This window comes from Saimiri boliviensis, chromosome 3 (genome assembly GCF_048565385.1).
Source record: "Saimiri boliviensis isolate mSaiBol1 chromosome 3, mSaiBol1.pri, whole genome shotgun sequence".
Lineage (NCBI taxonomy): Eukaryota > Metazoa > Chordata > Mammalia > Primates > Cebidae > Saimiri > Saimiri boliviensis.
In genome coordinates, this window is record NC_133451.1 from 80,075,495 (window position 1) to 80,097,575 (window position 22,081).

General features: G+C 43.0%; 1 protein-coding gene across 1 annotated transcript; it reads right to left on the bottom strand.

Annotated features, from left to right (window-relative positions):
- Positions 1-7,059: 7,059 nt before the first annotated feature.
- Positions 7,060-16,086, bottom strand: C3H4orf36 (chromosome 3 C4orf36 homolog). The gene is made up of 4 exons (XM_074396406.1): positions 15,936-16,086; positions 14,830-14,967; positions 10,510-10,664; positions 7,060-10,286 (listed from the first exon to the last, which is right to left on the bottom strand). Exons 2-4 carry the CDS (start codon positions 14,892-14,894, stop codon positions 10,153-10,155), a joined length of 354 nt encoding a protein of 117 aa, XP_074252507.1. The 5' UTR covers positions 14,895-14,967; positions 15,936-16,086; the 3' UTR covers positions 7,060-10,152.
- Between the last annotated feature and the right edge of the window lie 5,995 nt (positions 16,087-22,081).

Sequence of the window (22,081 nt, forward strand, 5' to 3'; positions counted from 1 at the left end):
CAGCTACTAGGGATGCTGAGGCAGGAAAATCGCCTGAACCCAGGAGGCAGAGGTTGCAGTGAGCCGAGACTATGCCATCGCACTCCAGCCTGGGCAACAAAGTGAGACAAGAAAAAAAAAAAAAGAAAGAAAATGTAATTGTTATCATCTATACTGGAAATTCAATAGATTGTGCCTAGAAAGAAAAAAAAAAGAAGTAGTAATACCGATGTGTTATTTCGAGTCATGGAGGTAAATAACAAAGTAGGTAAAAGAGGTGAAATTAGTTGACTCTACAAGGTAGAAATGAGTGGTGGTGGTATAGAAAACTATTATTTTATTTAATTTTATTTATTTATTTATTTTTGAGATGAACTTTAGCTCTGTGGCCCAGGCTGGAGTGCAGCGGCGTGATCTCAGCTCACTGCAACCTCTGCCTCCCTGGTTCAAGCAGTTCCTCTGCCTCAGCCTCCTGAGTAGCTGAGATTACAGGCACACACCACCACACCCAGCCAATTTTTTTGTATTTTTAGAAGAGAGAGGGTTTCACCATGTTGGCCAGAATGATCTCAAACTCCCAACCTCAAGCAATCCACCTACCTCAGCCTCCCAAAGCGCTGGGATTACAGGCATGAGCCATCGTGCCTGGCCTATTTTATTTTATTTTAAGACAGAGTCTTGCTCTGTTGCCTAGGCTGGAGTGCAGTGGTGCAATAGCTCATTGTAACCTCAAATTCTTGCGCACTCAAGGAATCCTCCCACCTTACCTTCCCAAGTGGCTGGGACTAGAGTCCTGTGTCACCATATCTGGCTGGGGTTTGTTTTTTGTTTTTTGTTGTTTTTGTAGAGATGGGTTTCACTCTGTGGTTCAGACTGGTCTTAAACTCTTGGCCTCAAGAGATCGTCCTACCTCAGCCTTCAAAAGTGCTGGAATTACAGGCATAAGCCTATCATAGTTCCATGCCCAGCTCAGGAACTACTGTTTCTATTTAAAATACATTTATAGAAGCCAGCCAGAGTGGCTCAATGGCTGTAATCCCAGCACTTTGGGAGGCTGAGGCAGGTGGATCACCTGAGGTCAGGAATTCAAGACCAGCCTGGCCAACATGGCAAAACCCCATCTCTACTAAAATACAAAAATTAGCTGGGCATGATGGCATGGGCCTGTAGTCCCAGCTATTCAGGAGGCTGAGGCATGAGAATCACTTGAACCCAGGAGGCAGAGGTTGCAGTGAGCCAACATTGCACCACTGCTCTCCGGCCTGGGCAATAGAGTGAGACTCAGTCTGAAAAAAATAAATAAATAAAAATAATATAAAATAAAATACATTTATAACTGGCAATGTTTAAAAAGAGAAACAAATTGAGTTTCACTGAAATTAAAAGATTTTCTCATGGATATATAACTAATTAGGATAGGGAAGAATCTAGAACCCAGATCACCTAAAACCTAGAGTTTTCTCTTTATTACTATCTTACCTAAATCTGATTTTTAAGAAGTTAAAACTAACAGCAACAATACCAGATACATTGTGCGGTGGATTTGTAGACTTTAGATTTTAAGATATTTACGGTTTTCAAACAAACTATTGGAAGTATTATCCCTGGGACTAGATGGATTAGTGACCGTGACCCTAGAAGGAAAGGCTACTCAGTGGGATGTGAACTACAAAAATAAATATACAGCATGAATCTTGTCACAGTCCAAAACATGTGTTGATACAGCTGGAGGTTGTTAATTTTTTTAAAGAAAACTGGATTGGTTTTGATTTCCAAAGGAACGAAAACACAATACATCTCTGCTAAAGACTGTCTTTGGCTGTATAATCGTAAAATGGTCTTTTTCTACATTTTACCCAGCTAACAGCCCAGCTGTAATATTTATGATAATCGCTGAGATGGAGGAAAAAAATAGTCCAAGTGTCAGAAAGAACAAATAGGAAAAGACAGGTGTGTAAAGGAAGTGGGAAGAAAGAGTGGGCAATTGGTGAAAGCTCCAACTCCCAGATTGGCAGCCAAGAAACTCTGGGAGTGTTTCTGGTTGGCAGATTAGAGTCTTACACAGAGCACATTAAATTTTATGAGGCATATTTGGACTAGGAATGTGAATGTTCCACCTTCTCAAGTCACACAGCCAAGCCTATATACAGAGCCTGGGTTCCCGATAACTTTTTCCAGGACTGAGGATCACTGAATCAAATGAGTCACTCATATCAAAACTCCTGACAGAAAGTGCTCTTCATTTGTGCCATGTGTCACAGATGGAAGAAAGTATCAGGGTAATTCAGATAATGTCTTCTAAATATGTTAAAGCAGCAACCACCAGAGACAACTCACTAAACTGAGGTCAAACTATGAGCCTACAAGGATTATGACCCCCAGGTATGCTTTGATCGAGCCATACTTTTATACAATCGAAAATCTACATTTATAAAATATGCATTTCTGTAACTACAGATATACTAATATGCTATCTATTATGAAGTAAATAATAATAATCCAGTGGTGGGGACGGGGGTGTAGAAAGTGAGTGAGTATAAGTGAAATGAAATTGGCCATGAGTTGATAAGTGTTACAGCAAGGTGATAGAGAAATGGAGATTCATTTTCTTATTCTTACTACTCTTGTATGTATAAAACTTTCCACAATAATGAGTTTTTGTATGTTATTTTTTTCATCTTTATTTCCATATTATCTAAAAAATTGGAAGATCTTCCCTTTGGGAAAATCAAAGATTTTACCCCTGATGCCATGCTAACATGGCACCAACAGGCTGGAGCTGACCAGATACTGCCCCTTTGGAGGAGGCACATGCTCTCTCCTTCTCCAGTCTCTGCCCTCCATGTATAGCTTCACTGGATCATTTTGCTCATTTATGCTACCAACTTGATATTGGAATGCATCGGTTTGTAACCTCAAACTTATCCATAACCCCAAAATCCCAGAGTGATAGCAATGTATCAAAATTTGCATATTTGCAGAGTGATATCATCAGTAAGGTAGCAAAATAGGGAGCCTCAGATCCTTATTCCCCAAGGAAGACACTGACTTAACAATAAACAAACCAAACTGCTTTTTAAGAACTCCGGAAACAAGTTAAGAGGTTGCACACCCCAACAAGTGCATTGAAATGGGTAGGAAAATTCAAGGCATTTTACCTGCCCTCGCCCTTCCTTCTCCCATGCACAAGGTGGCACAATCTGGGGAAAAATTCTAACCCTACTTTTCCTCAGGAGTGGAAAAGAAGAGTGCACTGTGTATCCAACATTCTGGTTTTTCAGGGATGCTGCTCAAGGACTGGTTTTCTCTTACCTGACTTGGAGCAGTGACCAGAACAGCAGTTTGGTGCCACTGAGAACAAAGGCAAGCTCCACAGTTTTGTTACAGCACCAGGAAAAGTATAGTACCACAGATAGACACCAGGAAAAGCAAAAGGTTATGAGCTCCAGTGAAGAAGCAAGCAAACTCTTTTTAACTGGGAAATTATACACACAAGCCCAAAGAAGATGCATTTCCAGAAAGGTTTGAGAGGTCCCCACATGCTCTAGCCAGGCTGACTGGTGAAGATCCTCCCCTGAATGAAGCCAGTGTCTAAAGAGCGGCTTTAGGAAGCTGTTTTTTGTTTGTTTGGGGTTTTTTTGTTGTTGTTTTTTTAATGCCCAAATCTCAATAAAAGGTCACAAGGCATAAAAAGAAACCGGAAAACATGGCCTGATCAAAGTGACAAAATAAATTTCTGGAAATCAAGCCCCAGAGAAATGCAGGCCTATTATTTACACAACAAAAGATTCAAAATAAACATCTTAAAGATGGTAAGTGAGCTAACAGAGAAGATAAACAACTACACAAAATCAGAAAAAGGATACATGTACAAAGTGAGAAAATCAACAAAGGCATAGAAACCATTTTTTTAAATCTGGAACTGAAGAATACAATAACTGAATTTTAAAATTTACTAGAGGAGTTCAAAAGCAGAAAGAAAAGAGTCAGTGAATTTGAAGTCAGATCACTTGAAATTACTGAGTCAGAAAAGCAAAAAGAAAGAATGAAGAAAAGTACAGAAAGCCAAAAAATACTTACAGGACACCGTCAATCAGACCAATATATGCATGATGGGAGACTCAGAAGGAAAAGAGAGAAAGAACTAGTAAGTCTACTTGAAGAGATAATGGCCAAAATTTTCTCAAACTTGAGGAAGAAAATGAACATACAAATTCAAACAGCTCAGCAAACTCCAGCTAGGATAAACCAAAGCCAGCCAAACCAAAATACATTATAATCAAATGTCAAAGACCAAAGAGAGAATCTTGAAAGCAGCAAGAGAAAAGTGACCCATCACATACTAGGGAGCTCTTATTAGATTATAAGCAGTTTGTTTTGTTTTTTTAAATTCTGAGATAGGATCTTGCTTGTCACCCAAGCTGGCATGCAATGGCATGATCGTAGCTCATTGCAGCCTTGAATTCCTCAGGCAATTCTTCTGCCTCAGCCTTTGGAGTAGCTGTGACTATAGTCACACACTACCATGCCAGGCCAATTTCCTTTTTATTTTTTGTAGAGACCAGGTCTCACTGTATTGTTCAAGCTGTTCTTAAACGCCTGCTCTCAAGCAATCCTCCCACCTTGGCCTCCCAAAGTTCTGGGATTACAGGCATGAACCACTGAGCCCAGCCTACCAGCTGATTTTTGAGCAGAAAGCCTGCAAGCCAGGGCCAGGTGTGGTGGCTCACACCAATAATCCCAGTACCTTGGGAGGTCAAAGTGAGCAGATCACTTGAGGTCAGGAGTTGAAGAACAGCCTGGCCAACATGGTGAAACCCCCTCTCTACTAAAAATACGAAAATTAGCTGGGCATGATGGTGCTACTAAGGAACATGAGGCAAGAGAATCTCTTGAGCCCAGGAGGCGGAGGTTGCAATGAGCCGAGATAGTCCACTGCACTCCAGCCTGGGTGACAGAGCAAGACTCTGTCTGAAATAAAAGAAACTCTCCAGGCCAGAAGGGAGTGAGTTAATATATTGAAAGTGCTGAAAGGAAAAAAACTGCCAACCAACAAAACTATGTCTGGCAAAACTGTCCTCCAAAAATTTAAAAGAAATTAAAACTTTCCCAGATAAACAAAGGCTGAGGAGGTTCATTACCACTAGGCCTTCCCTCTACAAGAAATACTAAAGAGAGTCCTTCAAGTTGAAACAAAAAGATGCTAGACAGCAACACAAAACCATAGAAAAATATAAAGCTCTCTGGTAAAGGTAAATATGTAGATAAAATATAGAATTAGGCAAGGCGCAGTGGCTCACGCCTGCAGTCCTAGCACTTTGGGAGGCCAAGGCAGGCAGATCACCTGAGGTCAGGAGTTCGAAACAAGCCTGATCAACGTGGCAAAACCTCATATTTACTAAAAATACAAAAATTAGCTGGGTGTGGTGGCACATGCCTATAATCCCAGGAGGCTGAGGCAGGAGAATTGCCTGAACCCAGGAGGTGGAGGTTGAACCCAGGAGGTGGAGGCTGAGGTGAGCTGAGATCATGCCACCATGCCACTGCACTCCAGCCTAGGCAACAGAGTGGGACTCTGTGGCAAATATATATGTGTGTGTGTGTGTGTGTGTGTGTGTGTGTGTGTGTGTGTGTGTGTATGTGTATATATGGATGTGCATATATATAAACATATATATATATATATATATAAAATTCTATAATATGGTAATGTGTAGATCACTTTTTTTTTTTTTTTTTTTGAGACGGAGGTTCGCTTTTATTACCCAGGCTGGAGTGCAATGGCACGATCTCGGCTCACCACAACCTCCGCCTCCTGGGTTCAGGCAATTCTCCTGCCTCCGCCTCCTGAGTAGCTGGGATTACAGGCACGTGCCACCATGCCCAGCTAATTTTTTGTATTTTTTAGTAGAGACGGGGTTTCACCATGTTGACTAGGATGGTCTTGATCTCTTGACCTCGTGATCCACCTGCCTCGGCCTCCCAAAGTGCTGGGATTACAGGCTTGAGCCACCGCGCCCAGCAGATCACTTTTAAGTTTGGCATAGAATCTAAAAACAAAAGCATAAAAAATAACTATAAATTATTGTTAATGAATACACAATATAGAAAGATATAATTTCTGACATCAATTCCAAAGTAAGGGAAAGTGGAGATGCAAAGAAGTCGAATTTTTGTATGCCACTGAAGCTGAATTGTTCAGTTTTAATTAAATTGTTGTAACTTTAAGATGTTTTATGTAAAAATTTTATATTTGTGTTCATTTTGACTTTTGTCTTGAACTGTTTTAGTCCCATATTTAGCCATATCATGGCTATCTCCTGATTTTAAAAAAAAATCCTATCGCAAAAAGAATAACAAAAAAAAAATTAGACACACATGGTGGGGCCATAGGTAGCTATAGTCCCAAGTAGCTGGGATTGCTTGAGGTTAGGAGCTCAAAGTTGAAGTGAGCAATGATCATGCTACTGCACCAGGCAACAGAGCCAGACCCTGTCTCTAAAAAATTTATTTTAATTAAAAAAATAAAATATAAGAATGCAACTATCAAGTGCATTCTATTATAGATCTTTCACCATCTGAATTTTGTTGTTGTTGTTGTTGTTGTTGTTGTTGTTGTTGTTGTTGTTGTTGTTGAGACAGAGTTTCTCTCTTGTTGCCCAGGCTGGAATGCAATGGTGTGATGTCGGCTCATTGCAACCTCCGTCTCCCAGGTTCAAGTGATTCTCCTCCTGCCTCATAGCTGGGATTACAGGCACGTGTCACCATGCCTGGTTATTTTTTGTAGTTTTAGTAGAGATGGGGTTTCACCATGTTGGCCCAGCTGGTCTTGAACTCCTGACCTCAGGTGATCCGCCCACCTTGGCATCCGAAATTTCTGGGATTACAGGCATGAGCTGCTGTGCCCGGCCCTGAAAATTTTCAATCAATGAATGTCTACTGAGTGCCTATATGAGTTAGGCATTGGAACACTGACATAAGAAAGCATTTTTTTCCTGCTTTTAGGGCATTTCAAGAGAGAGAGACATATACACATATTACTCAATTTTGCAATGTAATTTTATTTCAATATATGCAGTTTTCAGAGGTTTAGAAACATCTGCCTAAACTCATGATTAAGAGACTCTTAAAGCTGGAAGCAGGACTCTTAAGAAAAGAAAATCACGAGTAAATAAAGCTTTCTCAAATTCCGTCTTTTCTCAAGGAATATTAAAATGCTTTATTCAGGCCGACTTTGTTTACAAACAGATACATGTTTCATTCACTTTCAAAAGTTATGAAAAATTAAAAAAAGACAAAAAAAAGTTACGAAAAATGATGTGTGATCTGAGAGATCAAAACGGATGCCTCTTAATTAACTAAGATAGTCCATAACGTTAAGGAAATAAAAATGATTATGGTGTCAAGGGTTCAGGGCTCAGTTGGTATGACAACTTCCTAAATTCCTGCCCCAGGAGAAAAACCACACTGTTGCTAAACTCCGTAACAATAGGAGCTATCATAGCCCTCCTGACCCTGATTTACATCCCAGACCACTGCAACTCTGATTGAACAGAGGACCAGCCTTACAAACCTTCTTCGCTGATAAGCCTATGCCAGTTTCTGCCAGCTTATAGTGGGTGCTCACAAACCGTCTTTGCATCCTGTAGTTCACATTTGACACAGAGCCAAACTCCACCTCATTTTAATGCTAAAACTCCACCCCAAAGTGAACATGGGAAGTATGTTACATACACGTTTTCCCATTGCTTGACTACCTTCATACCTGTGTACACCTTTTTCCCAAAACATGCTGAATATGTATTACTCTATTGTGTGATGCAGACCCTGCCAGGCCTAAAACCCAGCCGGCCTTTTCTCTCTTCGAGGAAAGAGCACCTTCAGTCGACTCAAGAGACTCTCTTCCCAATTCGCAAACTGATATCGCCAATAAAACTCTCTTTTCTACTACTTAGCCATCCTGATGGCCTTTTGGACAGCAGATGGAAGCATATTAATTTTACCCCAATTAACACCATTAACTAAAAGTTCCAGGCTGTGAGGTGAGGTGTGACGTGCTTAGGGTTCCCTGGTGGCTCCAGAGGGCAGACCACAAAAATGATATCCATGCTCCGGGGTTACATAGTGGCGACATCAGGATGTGATATTTTGCACACAAATTCTCCATGCTGCTTTTTTTTTTTTTTTTACTTTAGGTTCTGGGGTACATGTGCAGGTCATGCAAGGTTGTTGCACAGATGCGTACATAACCAAGTGGTTTGCTGCCTCCATTCCCGCTTTGTCTATATCCGGCATTTCTCCCCATGCTATAAGCAGCTGACCTGGGATTTGAAGAAAGGTGGCCCAGTCTAAAGTCTATACTCTTAAACAGCATGCCACAGTGTCTTTCATAACGAAGCTAAGATACCAGATCAGCCAGGCACAGTGGCTCGTGCCTGTAATCCCAGCACTTTGGGAGGCTGAAGTGGGCAGATCACTTGCGATCAGAAGTTCGAGACCATCGTGGTCAACATGATGAAACCCTGTCTCTACTAAAAAATACAAAAATTATCTGGGTGTGGTGGTGCACACCTGTAGTCCCAGCCACTTGGGAGACTGAGGTAGGAGAACTGCTTGCACCTGGGACGCGGAGATTGCAGTGAAACTTCCACACCAGCCTGGGTGAAAAATAAAAATAAAAAAATAAAAGATACCAGAAGATCCTAAGATGCCTGCTGAATCATCTAAAAAACACTAAACTGTGCTCAAATGCAACATTAATATCAAAGTATGCTTTATTGGATTCGAATGCTAGAATTGGTTTATCCAGGGCCGGGCGCAGTGGCTCAAGCCTGTAATCCCAGCACTTTGGGAGGCCGAGGCGGGTGGATCACGAGGTCAAGAGATCGAGACCATCCTGGTCAACATGGTGAAACCCCGTCTCTACTAAAAATACAAAAAAAATTAGCCGGGCATGGTGGTGCATGCCTGTAATCCCAGCTACTCAGGAGGCTGAGGCAGGAGAAATGTCTGAACCCAGGAGGCGGAGGTTGCGGTGAGCCGAGATCTCCCCATTGCACTCCAGCCTGGGTAACAAGAGCGAAACTCCGTCTTAAAAAAAAAAAAAAAAAAAAAAAAGAATTGGTTTATCCAAATCTAATACTTTCCAGTTAATCAATTCCTCATCCCCCAGTCACTCCGTGTTTTCCTCGTAAGACCTTCTGTGTATTTGCATGTCACTTTCACATAAGTATGTGTGTTCCATATGCTTTAGGGTCATTCCAGATAGGAAATAAGAAATTAGGCAGAAGGAAAAAGACTGACTTTTTTTTTTTTTTTTTTTTTTTTTTTTGAGACATATTCTCACTCTGTTGCCCAGGCCAGAGTGCAGAGGCATGATCACAGCTCAATACAGCCTCCAATTCCTAGGCCCAAGGGATCCTCCCACCTCAGTCTCCCAAGTAGCTGGGACTACAGACACGCAGCACCATGCTCAGCTAATTTTTTAATTTTAGGTAGAGACCAGGTCTCTCCATATTGCCCAGGCTGGCCCCAAACTCCTGGGCACAAGCGATCCTCCCACCTCAGTCTCCCACAGTTCTGAGATTATAGGTGTGAGCCATCACCCCCAGCCTGACAATTTTTTTAGGACAACAAAAACAAAGTAAGTTCTACTTGCTACTTTAAAGAACCACATGTGACTATTCAATGATGTTTCATTGAAAATTGGAAACTAGAAAGGAACTAAAAATGAAGTTTATCATTTTTCTTAACCAAACAAAATGCTTCACTTTATCATTTTTAAGATAATTTCTCTCTTGCCTTGTTTTTGGTCCCTCCTTGGGATTCAAAGATGCGTATTCAAAATGTCTCTTGAAAACAATGCAGCTGACAAGAAGTTTCCTCTCCTTTTAGTGCGATTTTACAAAAATTAAAATGAATAGCTCAAATAACTCAACTCCAAATGCATTTTCATCTACTTACAGTGCTGTCGCTTGTGGTACAGGGAACAAAAGTATGTCAGGGACTCAGAAGATCTGTCAGAGCTGCCCACTAACCCATAGCTGTGGGCAGTGGCCCATTCGCCAGTGGGGGTTCAAATATCTGCCCTGAACTTTACACAATGGAAGGTCCACAGACCTTCATCCCTTTGGATGCAAGAGACAGAGTACAGATTCAGTCATGAGCTGACTGTCATTTAGATGGAAGAGGTCTTCTCAAACCAGCTGGTCTTTCCCTTAGAAGAAGCTGAATTTCCTCAGATATATTTTCTTGATATTTGAGTTTACAGAGACGCTTCGCTTCATACTCCCTTTCAAGTTTGATGGCTGAAAAAGAAAATATACAAAACAATCTGACATTTTTCATCAGGCATAACTAACTCAGAACTGAATATCATACAGCAAAATCCACATTCTTGAATAATAAACGAGATGACACAGCTACAAGGATAGGAGGTATGGGTGTAAATACACAGATTTAAACATTTCTCTGATAAGCAAATGACACACACAATTAATAACTTAGGAAAGCAGAACTTAAAGAACTTACATTCTGCAGAAGGGAGCAGTCCATCTTTAACAGGGTTATATTTTGTGAGCTGCACAGAACCACCAAACGAAATTTCTTCCAAGAAAGGTAAGCTGATATTGGCTAGGTTCGTGTACCAGGTCTTTGTAAGCAGTGCAAGATCCCAGGGTTCCTGTCTGGGACGAAAATTCATTATTCATTCAATAAATATTGATTAAACACCTACTATGTGAGATGCAGAAGACATTAATTCTCAGTTCCATTTGCCACGAGGCATTTTGGTTTATGGGGGGTTGGGGGGGAAGTATTCAGAATTTTCCAGACAGGAGAGGGAGATTTATATTAGCTAATGTAGAAATCATGCTGAACAATGGCCAGAAATTATGCCAGGAACTTTGATTCAGCCTCCATGGAGTCAATCCAATCTTTCCATGTAAGAGGATGTAGATAAGAACTGTAAGCTCCAGAGTCTTTTGTAGCTCATAAAAATGTGGTCATATTGACTGGGAACAGTGGCTCACACCTGTAATCCCAGCACTTTGGGAGGCCGAGGTGGGCCAATCACTTGAGGTCGGGAGTTCGAGACTAGCTTGGCCAATATAGTGAAACTCCATCTCTACTAAAAAAAAAAATCAAAAATTAGCTGGGCTTGGTGGCAGGCACCTTTAATCCCAGCTACTTGGGAGGCTGAAGCAGGAGAATTGCTCGAACCCAGGAGGCGGAGGCTGCAGTGAACAAGGATTCGGCCACTGCACTCCACTCTGGGCGACAGAGCAAGACTCTGACTCAAAAAATATATAAATATGGTTATATTAAAGAAGGAAAGAAGGACATAATCATACATTGAGCAGGGTGCTTGGCACAGGCCAGGCTTTGAGTGTGCGATCTGGGAATGGGGATGAAATTCCAAACTACAACATTCAAAATAACTGCTATATAAACACTACGAATGTTTAAAAATTGTTCTCATTCACCTAATTCTGAAATTTGAAAGTATCAACTACATGTTTCTCACCTGCAGTCAATATGAGTTCAGCCTCATATGCGTGAAGAAAGTGAAAGACCTGCTTTGGCCCAGGCAGGGGAAGTGATCGTGTTACACCAGTCACCCCTTTGTTTGCCTGTTCCAGCTTCCTGATACTTCATCATCTAACTTTCAGGAGTGACTTAGAGTCTACAAATATTATAGACGTACTTGAACAAGTTACAAAAATGTATAAGAAAGTTCACTGAAGTGTCATTTGTTGGGCGTGGTGGCTCATGCCTGTAATCCCAGCACTTTGGAAGGCTAAGGCAGGTGAATCATCTGAGATCAAGGAGTCCAAGACCAGCTTGGGCAACATGGTGAAACCCTATGTCTAGTGAACATACATAGCTGGGGGTGATGGCAGGCGCCTATAATCTCAACTACTTGGGAGGCTAAGGCAGGAGAATTGCTTGAACCCAGGAGTTGGAGGTTGCAGTGAGCCGAGATCGCACCATTGCACTCCAGCCTGGGTGACAAGAGCAAAACTCCATCTCAAAAATGAAAAAAAAAAAAAAAAAAAAGAAATAAAATCACCTCACCTTAATATTTATCAAGAAGAGCCTGATTAAACAAACTGTGGTACATACACGTAATGAAAGAATAAGGAGTATGTTGATTTGGAAAGATAAGCGAGAAAACAGTTAATGTTTATATAGCACTTACTATTGGGCACTGTTTTCAGCAATTTACACACGTGAACTCATGTAATTACTACAACAACCGTATGAAAGAGACAGGTGCTACCACTATCCTCATTTTATAGATTAGAAAGCTGAAGAGTAGCCTAGGATGTTGGCTCATGCCTATAATCCCAGCACTTTGGGAGGTTGACGAAGGAGGCTCCCTGGAGGCCAGGAGGTCAAGACCAGCCTGGGCCATGTAATGAGATCTCATCTCTACAAAAAATCAAAAAATTAGCCAAATGTGGTGGTGCATGCCCGTGGTTCCAGCTACAAAAGAGGTTGAGGCAGGAGGATCACTTGAGCCCAGGAGGCTAAGGCTGAGGCTGCACTGAGGTGATAGAGTGATATCCTATCTTGATAAAAAATAAAGATCTCCAGCTGTGTGTAGTGGCTCATGCCTGTAATCCCAGCACTTTGGGAGACCAAGGTAGATCACCTGAGAACAGGAGTTTGCGACTAGCCTGGGCAACAAAGTGAGACCCCATCTCTACCAAAAATAAAACAAATTCACCAGGCGTGGTGGCGGGTGCCTGTGGTCCCAGCTACTCAGGAGGCTGAGGCGGGAGGATTGCTCAAGCTCAGGAGATGCAATTGTGCCACAACATTCCAGCCTGCGTGACAGTGAGACCCTGCGGGAAGGAAGGAAGGGAGGGAGGGACGGGGTAGAGAGGGAGGGAAGGAGGGAGGGAGGAAGGGAGGGAGGGAGGAAGGAAGGAAGGAAGGAAGGAAGGAAGGAACCTGCAGAGCAGAGAACCACTTGCCCAAGGTGACAAAGACATTGGTTGTGAAGCTGAGATCTGAACCTAGTAAGTCAGACTCCAGAATCAGTGCTCTTACCTAATAGGCTATGCAAGATATATTGGAAGGGGGTGGACAGAGCAAAGTTCAATACCATTTCATGTGTTAAAAAGACATATGTGTGTGTATACGTGTGTGTGTCTTGTGTAGCCACAGAAATTCTAGAAAACATATAAGACATTTTACCTCTGAGTGGGACTAGGAATGGGATGGGGAGAGAGAGCATTTTTATTTTCCTGTCATATGCTTCTATACTGCTTGAAAAGTTTTCAGTGTATTGTTTTCTCAGTCTTCTAAAAACACTGAATCACAAAAAGCCCCAGGTAAGGAGTTACTTTGGCAAATGCATTCCGAAGAGCACTACTACCATTCTGTTCCTCTTGACTGAGCTATTCTTATAAATAATATGATATCAAATACTTTCTTGTGAGAATGAAAGAGAAAGCCCTGCAGAGATTGTTCATGATATAAAATTCTGCATAACCAAAACCATGGAATCAGTGCTTTAAATCATTCTCCAGAAATAGGAGTATGTTCACTAAAAATTACATTTGTAATGATACTTAGGATAATGGTACTTGCCTGTAGTTCAAGGTCTAAACACATACTAAACTGACAAAACTAAGCAAAATGCAACAGTGAGTTTTCTCTGAATTTCCTATAGCTCTGGTTTTATAACCCCCACAGGGAATTCTCATTTACTTCATAGAATATTGTTTAACAGACAAATTCAGTTGATGCCTAATGGTAAACATGCCATAAGCTGTGACAGAGAGATTAACAGAACAAAATCAAACATTTAAGAAAGGAAAAGACCAGCCAGTCACAGTGGCTCATGCCTATAATCCCAGCACTTTGGGAGGCCAAGGCAGGATCACTTGAGATCAGGAGTTTGAGACCAGTCTGGCCAACATGGTGAAACCCTGTCTCTACTAAAAATACAAAAATTAGCTGGGCATGGTGGCAGGCACCTGTAATCCCAGCTACTTGGGAGGCTGAGGCAAAAGAATCTCTTGAACCTGGGAGGTGGAGGTTGCATCAGTGAGCTGAGATAGTGTCACTGCACTCCAGCCTGGGTGATAAAGCAAGACACTGTCTCAAAAAAAGAGAAGAAAAGACTGCCCTACAATACCACAGAGTGGATCTACTATGTGGTTGCAGCATGTGCTCACTATGCATTCACTGGATGACAGGCAATGTGCAAGTACTTTACCTACACAACTTCTTTTATAGTCCACACCTCATAGCCAATTGTTATATGCATCCTGTAGATGCAGAGATCAAGGTACAAAGAGGGGTGGCCTTACGGAGCCAGGAGCAGGGCCAGGATGAGAGTCCAGGTCTTCTTGATTGGAAAGCATGTGTTGTCCATCTGCTGCCTGCCAAAGTATACAGGATTCAAAACCGACCCTTTGTACCAGCTAATTAGGTGCTCTGTTAAGATACATCTGACACCAGGGCTTTTTTCTGGAAGATGTGGAGAATCTAAACAAAGTTTTTAAAAGATGTAGGTGGAAGCAGAAAACGCTGTCTTAGAACAAGAAGACTCCGAATCTAGCTCTGGCATTTCCTTACTACAGAACTGTGACTTAGTTCAGACTTTCCTAAACCTCAATGTTCTCACTTTAAAGTGTTGTGTTGTAAAGACCAAGTAAGATAATTAACTTATTCTTATAAAAGCAGCAGCCTTTTTAAAAAATCAGAACCCAGACACCTGAAATTACTTCGTATAGCTCAGTATCTCATGGGAGCACAGTGTCCAGTCCTTTTATTTAGCAAAGATACTCCCCACCCCAATCAATGATTACCCTGATTTAAAAAAAAAATACTTACACATTATAACAACAGCCCCGCAAAATGGTTTTCACTGTGTTCTTTCTTGGCAATCCATAAGCCATGTTGAGTTTTTACAGTACGATTTCCTTACGTAGGTGCCTGATGGAATGTCACAGATAACTCTGTTCACTTTACCTGAAATGATTGCAACGCACCTAATTAATGCTTCTTATGTGAACAGTTTGTAGTCAAATAATAGGAAAAACATATCTGAATGTCAGAAAGTCCTTAATAAGTGTTCATTGAACTTGAACCCCAAATGTAAAACCGTGTTCTCGCTCATTTTCCATGAACTCATTTTTTTTTTTTTTTTTCATTTCTTGCCACGGAATAAGGAGAAAATGCCAGGTAAGTTTCGTCATCCTGAGACAAAGTTTCGGTGTCGCGCTCTCTGCCCTTGCCTGAGCCTGCCAGACCAGCTCCAGCACCGCTGTGCCAACGTGTCTGATCGTGGCCGCGCTGAGCTACCAAAGGCTCCGCCCGACCCGACCCGGCCCGGGCGCTTTCAGCCGAGCACAATCCTTCCCAGGTTTTCCCTCACTCGGACCCTCAGCACCACTCCCGCGCCCCCGCCCTTGCACGCCGACTCGGGGCGAGTCTCCTTCCCCTCCCTGGATGCTCCTGGCCCGGGAGGAACCGGTTCCCGGGACGGGTGGGGGCCTCGGCAGCCCGCAGAGCCCGCGGCGAAGGGACCGGCCTCAGCCTCGGCTGCTTCCCACGCAGGGGCCCCACCCGGCCTCCGACTCGCCGGGAACGCGCTGCGGGCGCGGGGCTTCCAGGGTGACGGGTCCCCGCGAGCCGGCGCCGGCGGCCTAGTTACCCGGGCTCGAGGGGCTCCACGGGCCGCCGCCGAGGGACGGAGGGCAGAGCGCGCCGGGCTAAGCGCACATGGCGGCGCACACACCTCGGAGCCGCCCCGCGGCCTCCTTGCCGCTCCCGGCGGGCGCCGAGTCCGGGGCGCCCCACGTCACGCCGGAACCTCAATAAAGGGCTTTGTGGGGCCCATCCCACCCCGCAGGGGTCCGCTCTCCGGTGACTAGGCCGGGGCAGGCCGCGCTCTGGGAACCCAACCAACTAGCCAAAGAGAGGGCTGTAAGCCAGACCTTTCCTGGGAACTGTACGTTGGTTTCCAACGTAGGGGGGCTGCATCGAAGCGATCTGGACTTCTTTTGGGGGCGCCATTTAAAGAAACGCGCCCAGTCGTGGCTGCTGACATCTGGGAAACCGGGAACCGAAGCTCTGTTGTCCGTGTTCTCACGCTGCAGTGGGTGAAGGCAGTGAGCTCAAGGCCCACGTCTGATGTTTCAGGTGTTCGTGTTCAAAGCAAGACAGGATCAGTTTCTAAAGCCATTATTACACTGTGGTCATTCCATACTTCTTCATCTGAATAGATCAGATGGCCACCCCTTATGGTCAAATGAAACGAGCTTACATTTCCATTTTGAGTGAGGGTTTTGGTGTTGGAACTGGTTTGGAATTCTAGCTCTGCCACTTAAGATTTAACAGTAAGATTTCGCGTATGTCACTGTTCTAAGCCTCAATTTCTTCGTCTATAAAACAAGGATAATGCTCTATATCTTAGAGGGCTGTTGTGAAGATTAAAGATCCTGCCCTGAGATTTTCCGCCATGCAATAAGTACCTAATTGATTGTGAGCCTAATAATAACTTTATGAAACAGGCAAGAGAGATACTACTCATTATCCCAGTTGTGCAATTGTGGAGCTGACGAATGGGTTCAGGGTGGCTAAAGGACTGCCCAGAGTCATGTGGCAAATTAAAAAGCCATCTTTTAAAAATAAACACAGATGCACAAGGCACGGTGGATGGGCTGAGCACGGTGGCTCATACCTGTAATCCCAGCACTTTGGGAGGCCAAGACGGGAGGATCACGAGGTCAGGAGTTCGAGACCAGCCTGGCCAATATGGTGAAACCCTGTCTCTACTAAAAATACAAAAATTAGCCAGTTGTGGTGGCGTGTGCCTGTAGTGTCCTGGCTGGCATGTCCCAACTTCAGGAAGCTGAGACAGGAGAATCGCTTGAACCCAGGAGGTGAAGGTTGTAGTAAGCTGAGATCACCCCACTGCACTCCAGCCTGGGTGACAGAGCCAGACTCCATCTCAGAAGAAAACAAAAAAAGATAAAGATAAACAAAGTAACCTTTCCACCTGACATGCAACCTCTGATCCTTCTAATTAGAATAGGCTTGCAGGGCTGACCCATATTTCAAAGGTGCTTTTGTGCCTCCTAGAAACTAGAAGGACTTGCTTGCTCTTCAGCATTTCTGCTCTAGCACCAATGAAAAGTGAGCACCAAGGAGTGACGGTGGGTGTTTTCTTTCCACAAAGAATGTTGAAACCCTCAGTGGACTGTGAGGCCAGTGTAGTAGATTTTGGCTTGAATTTTTAAAAATGAGTTAGCATAGGATGGCAAATAAAGTACATCACACAAATAAGTGTAAGAAGGTACTGTTTTGTGGCACTTTCATTTCTGTCTTATACATATACACATATACACATATGTGTGTTTGTGTGTGTGTATGTGTGTGTGTGTTCAGGCTCAATGTAAAATACAGTCCTTAAAACGGGTCTAAAAAATTTGAAAGGCACTTTCTTAGGTGATTTTATTTCAGAGACGAAAAAACAGAGACAGAGGCTGGGCGTGGTGGCTCATGCCTGTAATGCAAGCACTTTGAAGGCCAAGGCGGGCAGATCACCTGAGGTCGGGAGTTCAAGACCAGTCTGACCAACATGGTGAAACCCGATCTTGAAAAAAAAAAAAAACAGAGAAGTTATTTGAGGTCATATCCAGACAGGGGACAGGCCACCTTAGAAGTGAAGATCCTCATGGTTCCATGGCGTGTTATCTTTTTCTAGATGTAGAAATAGATCCAGGGCCACACCAGAGGAGGTCAGGCCTGTGATTTCTCTATACAGGAACTCCATTTCCAGCATATTTATAAAACTCCTGGTAATTGTGTTATTTCCTGTGTCACTCACTGTGAACAAATATGGTGGACAGTGTATGACTTCTGAGATGAGGTCATAAAAGTTACTGTGGCGGCCGGGTGTGGTGGGTCACACCTGTAATCCCAGTACTTTGGGAGGCCAAGGCGGGTGGATTACTTGAGGTCAGGAGTTCGAGACCCGCCTGGCCAACACGGAGAAACCCCATCTCTACTAAAAACACAAAAATTAGCTGGACATGGTAGCACGTGCCTGTAATCCCAGCTACTCGAGGTGGAAGCAGGAGAATTGCTTGAACCGGGGGGCGGAGGTTGTGGTGAGCCAAAATTGTGCCACTGCACTCCAGCCTGGATGAAAGAGAGACAGTCAAAAAAAAAAAAAAAAAAAAAAAGGTTATTGTGGCTTCCTTCTTGCAGTCTTTCTTGAGTCACTCACCCTAGGAGAGACTGGCTGCCATTTGAAAGAACACTCAAGCTGCCTTGTGGAGAAATTCATATGGAATTGAGGCCTTTGCCACCAACCATGTGATTGAGCCATCTTGGAAGCAGATTCTCCAAGGCCCAGTCAAGCCTTTAGATAACTTTAGCCCCAGCTGAGGTCTTGGCTGAAACTTCATGAGAAATGCTGAGCCAGAACCACCCAGCTAAGTCACCCCAGGATTCCTGGCTCTCAGAAAATATGGGGTAATAAATGTTCATCGTTGGCCATGGTGACTCTTGCCTGTAATCTCAACAATATGGGAGGCTGAGACAGAAGGATCACTTGAGCCTCAGAGTTCAAGACCAGCCTGGGCACCATAGTGAGGCCCCAACTTTACAAAAAGTAGAAAAAAACTTAGCTGGATATGGTAGCACACACCTATAGCCCCAGCTACTCTAGAGGCTGAGGCAGGAGGATCCCTTGAGTCCAGGAGGTCGAGGCTGCAGTGACCTGTGGTCACCACTGTGTTCCAGCCTGAGTGGCAGAACGAGACCCTGTCTGAAGAAAAAAAATTATTTCCTCATTTTAAGCCACCAACTTTTGGGATAATGGTTATGCAGCAATAGATAGCATTAGACAGCAATAGATACCACTAAATATCTTATTGTAGAAGGAATGTTTTATATAGAGGAAAACGGTCATACTTTTATAATTAAGGTAAATACTAAAATTAAAATGAACCGTAAAACATATTACACTTTACAGACATTTGCTATGTGGCTATTTTGCTAAGGCTCATCCAGGACCACTTCAGATCCTTAACGTTGTCAACACACAAAAAAATACATGATACCCACCACTTCCCCATATGCATTTTAAAATAATGCAATTTTCTAGAAGGTGGAAGGATCTAGTTTCCCGCACAAAGACTATTTCAGTATATCCTTTGAAAATATCAAATTCTTTCTAAAATTTCTTCCTCTCTCTCTCCCTTCCTCCCTCTATTTAATCTTTATTGATGTCTCTATACTGATCTCTATTGCTATCTCTATTTATCTTTTCTGCCCTGCTCTGCTGGTGTCCTACACACTAATCTTCCTATTAGGTAAGGCTTCACCCATCTCTTCTATGCCAGAAAGCTAGCAAGTGTCATTTTAATTGGTTAAGAAGGCACTGCTGCCACCTAGCGTTAAAACTAAAGCACAAGAAGGAATGCAAAAGATAATCATCAACACCTACCACAGAAACAATAATAGTGTGGTAACATTCACTAACTGTTCAAAGTACTTCATATACATTGTCTTATTTAATTATCATACAATATATGCTGCTATTAATTTAGTGATGAAATTTTAGGGATATTAGAGAAGAAAAAATGGAGGCACCTCAAGCATGAATAACTTTTCTAAGGTCACAGGATTTGAACCCGAGACTGCCTTATTCTAATTTTTGTGCTGTCCTCATCACATCACATTACATATTCTCCCAGGACTATAACTAGGGGCAAGGTTTTAGATCATACATTTCAAAACATTTTCACAACTACCCTTTTCAAATATGAAGACAATTTCTCATACATGTGTATCTGTGTGTGTGTTATCATTCTACTTTCAGAAAGTGACTTTTTTTTCTTTTAACAATGTATAAATCACAAATGCAGCTTACAGTTTTCTAATGACTATTATAAAACTTCTCTAGTAATAACACCAATTCTAAGATAACAACAGAACAACACATCTGGCTGGGCGCGGTGGCTCAAGCCTGTAATCCCAGCACTTTGGGAGGCCGAGGCAGGTGGATCACGAGGTCGAGAGATCGAGACCAACCTGGTCAACATGGTGAAACCCCGTCTCTACTAAAAATACAAAAAATTACCTGGGCATGGTGGTGCGTGCCTATAATCCCAGCTACTCAGGAGGCTGAGGCAGGAGAATTGCCTGAACCCAGGAGGCGGAGGTTGCGGTGAGCCGAGATCGCGCCATTGCACTCCAGCCTGGGTAACAAGAGCGAAACTCCGCCTCAAAAAAAAAAAAAAAAACACATCTGCAAAAACCTTAAAATCACCAAATAACAGCCCTAAATATTCTCCACCCTTCTGTGCTAGTCTCTCATGGTCTCACCTGTCTGTCCACTCCTTTGCTTATTTCTCTCATTCTTCTCTCCCTTAGATGTGTGTCTGCCCATAGTCTATTTGTTCTGCCTCAGTACTCTGAGCAGCTCTGCTCTCACTAATGTAACTATCATTTCTCTTTGGATGGGTCTCAAATCTGATTCTCCAGCCAGCCTTGGCTTCTTTCCCAGATGCATATCAATTTGTGGGAACTTCCTACGGACTATCTTATTCAGATGAAAATTTCAACATAACTAAAATTAATTCATCTCCTACTCCCTAAATCATCTCCTCTATCTTTTCTATTTCTGGGAATGACCCATGAGCCAGGCTTAGAGGACTGGAGTCATTTTTAAAGTACATTGCTGGCCACCTACTCCTTGCTAGCCACCACTTTTAGCCACTTTACATGGCATCTGATCCTCACAGATTAAGGGGGAAGAAATTAATACTTTCCCTAGTACAGTTAAGGGGGGGAAAGAGTTTAAAGGGCTATAAAATGGCCAGGCACAGTGGCTTATTTCTATCATCCCAGCACTTTGGGGTGGGGGCCAAGGTGGGTATGTTGCTTGCCACGTTGTTCAGGCTGGTCTCAAACTCCTGAACTCTTGTTCAGGAGTTTGAGACCAGCCTGAACAACATGGCAAAACCCCATCTCTACAAAATACACAAAAAGTAGCCAGGTGTGGTGGCGTGTACCTGTAGTTCCAGCTACTCAGAAGGCTGAGGTGGGAGGATCACTTGAGCCTGGGAGGTGGAGGTTGCAGAACAGAGATCGTGCCACTGCACTTCAGCCTGGGTGAATGAGTAAGACTCTGTCTCAAAAAAATAAAATAAATGAATTTAAAAAAATAAAAATAAAAAATAAAGGGCTATGAAACTGACTTGTTTATGATTACACAACTAGTAAGTTGCAGAGCCAGATTTGAACCCAGGTCAAGTTTTGTTCCTGAGCTACCTCCTTTAAGTTCTGCATATTTTCTGACCCGATCATAGTCCCTGTATTCATAAGGCTCCCATTGCATCCTTACAAAAACGTTCATCCACTCACCCATCTTGTTTGCTCTAGAGTGGGTTTCTATACCTTAGACACATTATTGTGTGGCCAAAACAGACAATAATGGCTGCAGCTATAGGCAGACTTCTCCACTATTCTTAGAGGCAGAAGTCACAATCTCCAGGTGCTCTGTTCCTTGGGAGACAAAGCAGACCAGAATCCATTATCCTGTTCCAAGATACAGCATGTGATTCATGGCCTAGGATTCTCTGCAGAGCTGAAGTGGTGAGAATCTCTGGCTGGTTCTCAGGCTGGCACCACAAAACCTGCATCTGCCACGGAGCAGCTTACACCAGGAGAGCTCAGCCCCTGAAAACTACACTTGAATTCCTCCATCGGGCAAGCACAGAGCATTAGTTCTAAGAATAGGGGGAAAAAAGTATTTCCTTACACATCTTAATACATGAGGCCTTTAGGTTGTTACAACATCACCCCATAAAGTACTAATTAAAACAAAGGATTTACCTGCTTCTGTTCAATTGAAATTTCAATTTAATGCTGACTTATAATGTTGCTTTCACAGTATATGGTTGAGGCCAGGCGTGGTGGCTCACACCTGTAATCCCAGCACATCAGGAAGCCAAGGTGGGCAGATCATTTGAGGCCAGGAGTTTGAGATCAGCCTGGCCAACATGCTGAAACCCTGTCTCTACTAAAAATACAAAACTTAGCCAGGCGTGGTGGTGTACGTCTGCAG

Coding starts and splice junctions, on each gene's coding strand:
- C3H4orf36 (XM_074396406.1), bottom strand. CDS start 14,894: ATGGCTTATGGATTGCCAAGAAAGAACACAGTGAAAACCATTTTGCGG. Junction 10,665..14,829: donor CGGGGCTGTTGTTATAATGT/GTAAGTATTTTT, acceptor TTTTCGTCCCAG/ACAGGAACCCTGGGATCTTG. Junction 10,287..10,509: donor ACTGCTCCCTTCTGCAGAAT/GTAAGTTCTTTA, acceptor TTTCTTTTTCAG/CCATCAAACTTGAAAGGGAG.